The sequence below is a fragment of the Triticum dicoccoides genome, chromosome 2A, assembly GCF_002162155.2.
Source record: "Triticum dicoccoides isolate Atlit2015 ecotype Zavitan chromosome 2A, WEW_v2.0, whole genome shotgun sequence".
NCBI lineage: Eukaryota > Viridiplantae > Streptophyta > Magnoliopsida > Poales > Poaceae > Triticum > Triticum dicoccoides.
Genome location: NC_041382.1, coordinates 765,115,688 through 765,127,267, shown reverse-complemented (window position 1 = coordinate 765,127,267; position 11,580 = coordinate 765,115,688). Strand labels below are relative to the sequence as shown.

At 44.2% G+C, this 11,580-nt stretch overlaps 1 protein-coding gene across 2 annotated transcripts; it reads left to right on the top strand.

Moving 5' to 3' along the window:
* The first annotated feature begins 454 nt into the window (after positions 1 to 454).
* LOC119357102 lies at positions 455 to 10,008 on the top strand. Of its 2 annotated transcripts, XM_037624090.1 has the most exons (4): positions 455 to 585; positions 1,182 to 1,266; positions 4,298 to 4,686; positions 4,847 to 5,269. In XM_037624090.1, exons 1-3 carry the CDS (start codon positions 525 to 527, stop codon positions 4,674 to 4,676), a joined length of 525 nt encoding a protein of 174 aa, XP_037479987.1. In that variant the 5' UTR covers positions 455 to 524; the 3' UTR covers positions 4,677 to 4,686; positions 4,847 to 5,269. The 2 variants fall into 2 exon arrangements, with proteins under 2 accessions (XP_037479987.1, XP_037479988.1); XM_037624091.1 differs by lacking the exons at positions 4,298 to 4,686; positions 4,847 to 5,269 and adding an exon at positions 9,627 to 10,008.
* The last annotated feature ends 1,572 nt before the right edge of the window (positions 10,009 to 11,580 follow it).

Sequence of the window (11,580 nt, the reverse complement as noted above, 5' to 3'; positions counted from 1 at the left end):
TGGGGGGAGGGGGTATTTGATGCCAAAGGTCTGCATTGCCTGGTATACGAAGTCTAACGAAATTCTCATTTATTCCTAAAATGACTTTTGAGATAGAACAACTTGTTTATGGAATTAGCCCCCAGTGGAGAAGCAAGGCTTCCAGGCTCGCCATAAATCATACTCCCTCAGTTCCAAATTACTCGTCGCAAAAATGGATATTTAGAACTAAAATACATCTAGATACATCCATACCTGCGACAAGTAATTCGGAACGAGGGAGTACATTTGAGGGGGAAATATATACTTTTCCTTTTATTTATTAACTTATAAAAGGGCCGCTTCCTATAGGCGTGACGGCCCATACGGCCAGGTCTTTCTAATCACACGGCCCGCAGCGACCGGTAAGAACCGAAGCAGGGGAGCACACAGCGCCAGCCATTAGATGGTGTATGGACGGCGGATTGCACGGGAGGCACGCGACGCACGGGCACTGGTTGTGCGGCTCCGTTCCCCTCTCTCCCTCTACCTCGGGCTCGCCGGAGATGGGGGACGCCGGCGCTTCCACCTTCGATCCGCTCCTCCGGCGCGGCGCAAACACTTCCGGTGAGTCCATAATCCCTATCCTCTCTTCTCCACGCGCTCAATTTTTCTGGCCAGGGGCGCCTGGTGCCGGCGGGGGAAGCGACTGGCAAAATCGACGGCGTGCTTGGGACGAACCGGTGGAGCGGCGGGGTTGCGGGCGCGGGTGCCAACAGATTGGTCGGGGTGGTGTTCTAGCCTTGTTTTTTTGGAATTCCGAGGGGATCGATTTTTGCTGCTCGGTGAGAGACGAGGAGGTGCGGTTCAGGGTTCTGGGGATAAGTAGGTGTGGCTTTGCCGACAGGCGGCGGCCCCGTACTATTCTATCCGGCTTGAAGCGAGGTGGGGGTAGAGGGGGAGCGACATGGAGTTCGTGGGCAAGGTGGGCAGCGAGGCTGGGTGTCGGCAAGGTGGGGAGATGACTTTGCTGCAGCTTGACAAGGACCTGTGAAAATGCTGATATCTCCAATCCCTATCTTATTAATATGGGGTAGAATACTATATGCAACTGTGAACTTATCTTTTTATTTTCACTTTTCTGTTGTTCTTGTGCATCAGCAGGAAACCACCCACATTTGTCTCTCCTAATCTCTGTTTTCACGTGGCACGTTCTAAAACAGGCCCCTGCGATGGAAAGGAGGATGCAATGTCGGGACAAATGCTTAAGCGAGGGGTAAAGGCGATGCCCACAGAAGACCACATAAGGTTCCGCTCTGCCCATACATCATTTTTGGTTTCGCTTGAGCAGTGCCATATTATCAAAGACCAGTCGAGTGCCCGTGCGATGCCACGGAGCAACAAAAAACACTGGTCAAACCTTTAATCTATTTCAGAAACGTGTGTTACAGATAACATCTTCCCATTCATATAACTACATATATTGGTTATCTCTTCTTCTGTTCTCATCGGCAGACGTCATGTCTCCTTAACCATAACATCATATTTAGCATCACTATCTTCTGAACTCAAAGCCGTTGGGGAACACTACCTTCAAGCATAACCTCACAATGAACATCAGTACTGTTGTTTGATAATATGCCTTCTATTATCTCCTTCTTCATCCCCACCTTCTCTAGAGATACAATAATTACTAGTCAGGAAAGAGGTCATGCTCTGATCCGATTTATACTAAAGTAAAACAAGTTGTAAAACCAAAGTCAGACATCTCGCCAACAACACTCTTTATACAATCGACACATTGATTTATTTATGTTAGATGAATTACATACATTCGTTGTAACAGTGGTGCTTATTTTTAAACTGAACTAATAATTGTTAGGTCTTCAAAAAATTCTCTTAAAATGCTGCACCATAGCTTATCAGACATTTGTTGATTTGAGCCTCAACTGACTGGGTAGAAGCTTTTCAATTTCAATCTGCAAGATACACATATAAAATTGATGCCCAAACAGATATAAAACAAAGGGGAAGAGCTAATATTCCATATTGAATTGCTGCATTACCTGAGAAAGCTGAGCAGAGCCATCAGATTCTTTAGATGCAGTAGTTGTGCCACAAAATCAAAAGTTTGAAGCAACAAAATCTTCTCCAAATTATGGATTTTGGAACATAAAAACAAGAAACATATACAAATAAAACCACGTCATGTATTTTCTGAACGAAGGGAACACCTGTTTAAGCCCTTACCCAGACAACATCATATATCTGCTTTGTAATATCATAAATTGTCAGTTTCAATGCAGCAAGCCAACACCCTCCTCGCCTAGCAAAGCCTGAGCATTATTAAGTCAGATTACTAAATACAGTTTGTATTATGGTTCAACCAGGCGAATACAACATAAAATTAGGGATCCCCAACCATATTTCAATGCGACTGAAGAACACTTTCCAAGGCCACATGAGATGTCTTCCACCCCATCTACCGAATGAAATAGTAATACTTGGAAAATCATGAAGATTTAGGGGAGACAAGCAATGAAGAATGCAACCGTAAATTTTATTTCTGCCAAAGGTCAGAGATTATTTTGACAAAATAATTCGAACAAACATATACCCGCAATGTTGTATGGCGCTGAGTGTTGGCCGACTAAAAGGCGACATGTTCAACAGTTAGGTGTGGCGGAGATGCGTATGTTGAGATGGATGTGTGGCCACACGAGGAAGGATCGAGTCCAGAATGATGATATACGAGATAGAGTTGGGGTAGCACCAATTGAAGAGAAGCTTGTCCAACATCGTCTGAGATGGTTTGGGCATATTCAGCGCAGGCCTTCAGAAGCTCCAGTGCATAGTGGACGGCTAAAGCGTGCGGAGAATGTCAAGAGAGGGCGGGGTAGACCGAATTTGACATGGGAGGAGTCCGTTAAGAGAGACCTGAAGGATTGGAGTATCACCAAAGAGCTAGCTATGGACAGGGGTGCGTGGAAGCTTGCTATCCATGTGCCAGAGCCATGAGTTGGTTGCGAGATCTTATGGGTTTCACCTCTAGCCTACCCCAACTTGTTTGGGACTAAAGGCTTTGTTGTTGTTGTTGTTGTTGTAGTTCGAACAAACATATGAGTTTTCTTGCAAAAATATCATGAACACTGAAGCAAGTAGCCAAGTTTCTTTTTTGAAAGTTCATCGCACAACTTTAGTTCTGTAGACAAGAAGCAATTTTAGATACTAACCCTATTTAGACAGACTGAATTATGTATGAACACAAAACTGTACCTCCATGTCAACCATCACATCAGATCAGGTCGTTGGTGACGCTCCAGTTGCAGACGGCTAGGAGTCCTCGGGTTGCAACGCGTACTTGAAGGGAGGACGGCACGTTGGTGGGGAAGGCGAAAGGGAAGAAGTAGATGGTAGCGCTGCCGCCAAAGGACAGCAGCGCATAGCCGACTTACAAGCAGAGGTTGGCGTCGGAGGAGACGGGGGATGGGGCGGAGGAGATAGCGAGGAGGGGAAGATTTGGTGGTGGGCGGTGGGAGGTTGGGCTGCTGCGGCAGATGAGGAGGCAGGAGAAGGCGTCGGGGACGGACGGAGCCGGCGGCGTAGCGGTTGCGGAGGTCTCGTCAGAGGTGACGGGGTAGGGGCGAGGAGACACCGGGGAGGAGGGAGAGGTGGAGGTGCTGCGCAGGTGGGGCTGCTGCGGCAGAGTGGGGACAGGAGAGGCATTGGGGGTGGATGGCGCCGGCAGCGGAGCTGCAGCGGCCACCGCCCAGATCTGTTCCATGGCTGGTTTGACGAGGTGGGGTGGATGGGGCTGAACGGAGAGACAAGGGTTCTTTTGCAAATATGAAGCAGAGTGCGAGCGCTTTTTTGCACAGTTGCCACAGCTTATCTCATGTCCATTAGATGCAGATCTAGCGATCAGAAGTGATAGATGGCAGACACACCATCATCACCAACTGTGTTTTTTATACGGGTAGAGAATAGTCGCCATATCAACACAGACTAGTTGCCATATCTAACTCAGAGTAGTTGCCATATCACAGTGCAGTTACCGTATCACCACAGTGTAGTTTGCCATTTTTATTGGAGTAGGTTGCTTTATTATCAGAGTAACTGTTCATATCGTCATAAAGTAGTTTCCATATCATCCTAGAGTAGTCTGCCGGATTATCAAAGTGCAGTTTGTCGCATTAGTACAGTGTATGTACTTGACATTTTTATTGGAATAGTTTGCATATTCTTATAGAGTAAGTTGCCATATTACCATAGAGCATTATAGTGTAGTTCGCTTCTTCTTCTAGTTACTTACCTGTTTGTCGTTTGTCATTCCTTTTAGAGGGAATCCAAAGAAGCAGCTAAATTTGACCGAAGTGTTGGCTGAGGCAGTGAAGTGTGCTCAAGTTCTCAAGACTGATGAATTGATTACTGACACTAGAGTTAAGGAAGCTTTTGCAGAGCTGATGAATAAAGTGTACCCGTGTCTACCTGAGAGCCTACAGGATCAACTGATTGCTGATTTCAGACTCAACATCCTCCGTCGGGCGCAAGAGAAAAATACCCCCCCGGTTGAGTTGATGGATGGTGAACAGGAGAAGAACTTCCTCAGGAAAAAAGGAGCTCGTACCAATACCTTGTGGATTATAGAAAAGCTAGTCTTGTTAGTTGGCGTATGCTGCTTCGTGTACCTCATGAGCCTCTATGTCACTGGGTACTGAACACAGAAAGGTATGCCTGAAGATTATGTATAATCAAACTGCATTTTGTTTTGTCAAATATTATGTTGTTTGTATTAAATAATTCTTATGGTGGCTAGAACACGTGTACCTCCATGCGCATGTAAAATCTTTCTTAGTGACCTGATTGTTGTTTATCTGCTGATACACAGGGGGAAATAAATATTTGCACTTGGGGATTCAGTTGCTTTGGACAAGGACAACAACAATCTTTTAGCGCAGCACAAGGATGGGCTCTGCTCTGGTGGCATGTAGAATTTGCATGGCTGGAGAGGTAGTGATGTAGATGTGTCTGTCTCGTGCGTCAACTTTGAAGTGAACCTCTAGAAATATATGGCAGCATGGCGTCGTCTTGTTATTTTTCTCATGTTGCGAGATCAAGTCTTGAACTAATGGTTCTGTTGCTGAATCTTTCAGCTGATTAGTCTTCTTAATCGGTCAAGCTCCAAGGTGGTTTGAGATATTTCGACAAATGCTGGCACATCGGGCATGGATAGCATATGACATTCACATTGTTCAGTTTCTGTTGATTTTTCATTATTGTTCTGCATTCGGGGCGTGTGATGCTTTCAGCTTGTGTTTGAGCGTATAGACCAAAAACATGGTGTCTCATCATCTACTTGCTTGCTTTAGATGCTTGTGACTGTTTTTCCTCGTTTTTCGAGATTGCGCCCGGACCCAGGTTATTGGCAGCATAAATACTTTATGAGAATCCTAGTGCTGCACGATGATGAGTAATTTAGAATCAGACTGGGTTTCAGGATGTGTCAATTGCAGTGGTGGGTTTTGAAATTAGCTTCAGCTGATATAGCGAGCTGACACTGGGTTATTGTAGTAGCTTCAGCTGATATAGCAAATTGACACGGATACATCTTTGTTTAGGCAGTACCATCATTTGGTATTCTCTCTCCTGAAGCTATTATGCAGTGGAATAAATTGTTCTCGAGATAAAGCTATCTCACTTAAATCTACGATGCTATATTCAAAGTTCAGACATGTAAGATGGGTTATAAGATATATTAGTAGGTTAATTGTGCATGGATTTGTAGCGGTCACTTAAATATTACAAAAGATATCTGAATGTGACATGTGATTCTTCAGTGACGTTACATGGGTGCACTTCAGAATATTCTCCGGTTGGAGTTATATTTTTTGAAGGCAGTTGGAGTTATATTAGAAGGCATATAAGCACATTCTTTTTTTTCTCTATCTATATATCTCTGTAATATCTTGTATTTTGGAGAAAATATCTGTTGTACTCATTAGTGCGATTCATTTATCCAAAATCTGTTATCAAACTGCCAACATTTTCGACTTACCCGTAGCTCACATGTCTTGGGATCTTTATTGATTTAAGTAGGTCATGCTCAAAAATGTCTTGCCAGGATTTCACACATGTGATGTTATCTGACGTGGTGTTATACCGTTGGTCTAATTTGTTTGTTAATGCCTAGATTCTGAATTTTCTTCTTGGTATCTTGTAGTTGTTTGATCATTGTCAATCCAGGAAGATGGGTTCAGAAGCAGGAAGAAATTGTATCCTAGGAAGAAACTAATGGGACTAACTCGCTTTGAAAACAACGTTGTTGCAATGGTTTACCTGACCGTGGATGTGCAAAGGAAGGTCCTAAGTTGTTTCTGAGTTTGACGGTGCTAATGAACAAGAGGATGTTTTGACAGTGATCCCTAATGTGTTTCCGTATATCGCCTGAATATGTTTTCTAAGGCCGTTTGATGCTAACACAAAGGCCGGTTTGTTTCTAAGGAGTATCTTAGGTTGACGTTCTGTTGTTTCGATGCTGCAATCAATGTGCATTTGCATCCCCCTGTTGCCGATCATGATCAAAATGCATTGGTTCCAAAGTTTTCGTGTGATGGCAAATAAATGCCCCTTGCTCAGCACTGTTTCTTTGCAGTGTGCCTTCGGTTGGATTCTACTCTGGGCTTCAGTTTAATTTGCAGGCTATAGCCGGGTGAAGTGCCTTCGCTTGGATATTGCAAGTGTCACATATGCCGCCAGTCCTAGTGGTCTAATTGCTCCATGAAGTAGGCAGACACCCGACCGACTTGGAGGGCAGCACCCACGATCTTGACAACACGCTTGCGAACTGTGAGACCTCGACAAGGTGGCTGCTCGTGAGCTTAGCTCTACTCTTCCGTTGCGTGGTGTTTTAAAATACGACCGCTTCATCACAAGTGAGGCTATTCATCATAAGCAGCAGAAAATAATCACATTGGCAGAACCTGTCTCTCACTCAAACCACCTCCCAATCAAGCTCCCTGTAAAATCTCAGTTGTCCTCTAATATCCCAACTCGTACATAAGCTTTACAAATATATTCATATGGAAATTGTAATGACCACATATCATTGTAACCTCTGGATCGGGGATAGGTTGCTAGGCATGATCGTAATTTATAGGTGCGTGCCTATATGTGTTATTCATGCTTTGTTTATGCAAGTTAGTTGATGAATATCAGAACATTGTATGCATGCATTCATTCAAGTACATGCTTTCTTTATGCAAATTAGTTGGTGGCCAACATCAAAATATGCATGAACATTATTGCCTGCACGCATGCATTCATACAAGATGACCTATATGTATCAATGTCCAGTATGCATGTAAATTACAGGGATGCCTCATTTTATTCCTTTTTTGTGAAAAGGCAAAAGTATATATTAAGTAACGCAAGTCCTTACAAAAATGGAAAAATACATCCAAAATTTTGGGGGTGCGGAAGTCTTCTTCATCTTGTTCCAATGGCGGCGCCAAGACCAAAGCTTGTTGCTGCCTCTGGTCATTGTCTCAGCGGAGCAAACTTTCTTAAACACAAGAGCTTGTAGAAGCTGCAACCTATAAGTCATCGATGTTGACCAGAAGACGCCGATAGTCGTGATCAGCGTAGTAAATCTCTGTCTCATGAAAGAAATAGATGCCGAGGGCCTATAGAATGCCCCCACTACCGAACAGTCGGAGTTGGTGAACTCAAAACTCACATGCTCTCCGAAGAGTCCGAGACTATCCAACCTTCGTCGGTCGGAATTGGAGTCGGAGGAGCAAGATGTACGACCATGTTGTTCACTTCGCATGACTGTGCTATCGACTAAGAGAGGGACATATGGCTCCCATGGATAGATTGGGGCCTGCCCGCACACACCCACCAGCGGAGCCGGCGGGGGAGGAGGAGGCCGGCGATCTACCAGCGGAGGAGGATGATGGTGAAGCAGAACCCTAGATCGCCTTTGGGCAGGGGCGCCTTTGTCCCGTACATATGGTTGTGTGCTGGTGATTGCTTTTGATACGGGATCTTACATACAAAAAGAAACCATTTTATTCTTAATCCTATAGAGATGCCGACCTAGGGGTAAATTATAATAGAAATTGGCATGGGAAACTCTTGAACACTATGTCGATTACATTTTGCACGTTCTTAGTTTTTCTAGAATAGAAGGGATACGACTTTGTAGTTCAGGAGCTCCTAATAACTTTAGGACAATTATTTCGAACAAAGCACATTCGTGTTGTAGAAAAAAATGAATCAAAACATACATTGTGGAAATACTCTATGCACCTGTACCATTTTATGGAGAATGTGTGGGCTGGTGGCCTCTAATGGGGCCGCAGTAGCTAGTGCCATTTGTCTTGGCCGGCTAAAGTTCTGAACAAACAGTATTGGGCCTCCTAACAATAGGGCAACCCCTACATCTTGACAATAGGCTCACCAAACCGCACGAACTCAGCTTTTTGGTTGTGTGGTGTTTTCCTGTGTCACCGATGAGATGAACCATGGTGCAACATGCCGGCCTGCTATAAAATAGGGCCACTTGATCACAGGTGCTGCCATTGACCATGACTAGCAGACAATAATCACATTGGGGGAACCCATCTCTCACACAAACCACTTCGCAGTCAAACTTCATATAACATCTCAGTTGTCTTCTAATATCCCAATTCCCAACTCACACATAAGCCTTGAAAAATATTCATATGTCAATTCTTTATTGCCCGTGCCCACATATCATCATAACCTCTGGGTTGATGTATTGGTTGCTAGACACAACTTTAATTTATAGGTGTCTGCCTATAATATGTTAATCATGCTTTCTTTATGCAGATTAGTTGATGACCATCAGAACATGCATGACACATTGCATGCAATGCATTGCATGAACAACAGAACAAATGTGAACATTGCAGCCATGCATTCATACAAGATGATCTATGTGTATCAAAGGTCATATGCATGGAAACTACATGCGCGACCTAACTCATTTTATTCTTCATCATATAGAAATGCAGAGGTGGGGGAGAGGGTAGCTGGGCAGGTGGGGCTGCTGCGGCAGAGTGGGGACAGGAGAGGCGTTGGGGCGGATGGCGCTGGCAGCGGAGCTGCAGCGGCTACCGCCCAGATCTGTTCCATGGCTGGTTTGACGAGGTGGGGTGGATGGGGCTGAACGGAGAGATAAGGGTTCTTTTGCAAATATGAAGTGGAGTGCCGAGCGCTTTTTTGCAAAGTTGCCACAGCTTGTCTCGTGTCTATTAGATGCAGATCTAGTGATCAGAAGTGATGGATGGCAGACACACCATCATCATCAACTGTGTTTTTTATACGAGTAGAGAATAGTTGCCATATCACAGTGCAGTTACCGTATCACCAGTGTCGTTTGCCATTTTTATTGGAGTAGGTTTCTTTATTATCAGAGTAAGTGTTCATATCGTCATAAAGTAGTTTCCATATCATCCTAGAGTAGTCTGCCAGATTGTCAAAGTGCAGTTTGTCGCATTAGTACAGTCTATGTACTTGACATTTTTATTCGAATAGTTTGCATATTCTTATAGAGTAAGTTGCCATATTACCATAGAGCATTATAGTGTAGTTCGCTTCTTATTCTAGTTACTTACCTGTTTGTCGTTTGTCATTCCTTTTAGAGGGAATCCAAAGAAGCAGCTAAATTTAACCGAAGTGTTGGCTGAGGCAGTGAAGTGTGCTCAAGCTCTCAAGACTGATGAATTGATTACTGACACTAGGAGTTAAGGAAGCTTTTGCAAAGCTGATAAATGAAGTGTACCCATGTCTACCTGAGAGTCTACAGGATCAACTGCTTGCTGATTTCAAACTCAACATCCTCCGTCGGGCGCAAGAGAAAAATACTCCCCCGGTTGAGTTGATGGACGGTGAACAGAAGAACTTCCACAGGAAAAAAGGAACCCGTACCAATACCTTGTGGATTATAGAAAAGCTAGTCCTGTTAGTCGGCGTATGCTGCTTCGTGTACCTCATGAGCCTCTATGTCACTGGGTACTGAACACAGAAAGGTATGCCTAAAGTTTATGTACAATCAAACTGTTTTTCTTTTGTCGAATATTATGTTGTTTGTATTAAATAATTCTTATGGTGGCTAGAACAACGACAATCTTTCAACGCAGCATAAGAGCATCTCCAGCCGTTGGCTCCCCAGGAACATCACCCGAACCAAAAAAGTTGGTGTCTTGGGGGTCATCTGGCGAAATCCGGCGAAATAAAGAGGGCGTCTTCCCAGTCACACCCCACCCCAAGCAAAAGTTTGTGAGGAGAATGATTAAGTGAGCCAAGAAAAAGGACATGTGGTGAGACACGATTCGCCGAAACTTGTGCCGGCGTCCCCAAGAGACCCCCAGCGCGCCGGGTTTTGCCTGGGTTTGTCGGCGCTATTTTGACGTCCTGGGGGGCGTTGGGGCGTGGCTGGGCCGTTTTTCGGCGAAAAGTGCCGTCCGAGCCTAAAACCGAGCCTAAAAAGGTGTTCTAAGGGGCGTCCTGAGGAGGCTAGTGAAGATGCTCTAAGGATGGGCTCTGCTCTGGTGGAATGTAGGAGTTGTAATGCCAGCACAAATACTTTATGAGAATCCTACTGCTGCACGGTGATAAGTAATTTAGAATCATATTGGGTTTCAGGGTGCGCCAATTGCAGTGGTGGGTTTTGAAATTAGCTTCAGCTGATATAGCGGGTTATAAGATTTATTAGTAGGTTATTGCACATGGATTTGTAGCGGTCACTTAAATATTTCAAAAGATATCTGAATGTGAACTGTGATGCTTCAGTGATGTTACAATGGGTAAAAATTACGTGTGCACTTCAGAATATCACTCCAGTAGGAGTTATATTAGAAGGCATATAAGCATAATCTTTTTTTTTTCTCTATCTATATCTCTAATATCTTGTTGTTTTGAAGAAAATATCTGTTGTATTCATTAGTGTCGATTCATTTATCCAAAATCTGTTACTCATATATCCAAAATTACTAGTGCGCCAATCTTACTAGTGTCGATTCATTTATCCAAAATTCCTATCCTATGCATCATCGTAACCTCTGGATTGATGTATAGTTTGCTAGGCACGATCTTAATTTATAGGCATATGCCCATGTATGTTATTCAATTCATGCTTTCTTTTTGCAGATTAGCCTCGGTTCGTGGGTGGGACTGCGGGCGTGCAACCGCAAACTGCTGTTGTGGTTGGGACTGTGGGCGTGCAGGAGCGCATGTGCAGAACCGTGCTATACGTACAACAGTTCACGTATGAATTCTGTCGGACGAAGCAGATCAAACCGTAAGTCAGTTTGACTCAAAGTCCAGCGACGGCTGGATGTTGAATCATATACCAAATCGAACAAGCCATAGTCGTACGTGTAGTAGTTTCAATGTGCAAGTTCGAGCGAGATTTTATTTCTTTTCTTTTGGACAGATCGGATCGTTAATTAAGTGCGTGCGTGTGCTGCTGTTTGCATTGAGAAAGAGGGAGATGGGCAGATCGGAGACGCGGCGTACGTGCGTTGTCAACTGAGGTTTAATTCAAGCGCAGCACACATGTAAGATGTAACCATGATAGGTGTTGTACTGCTGCTG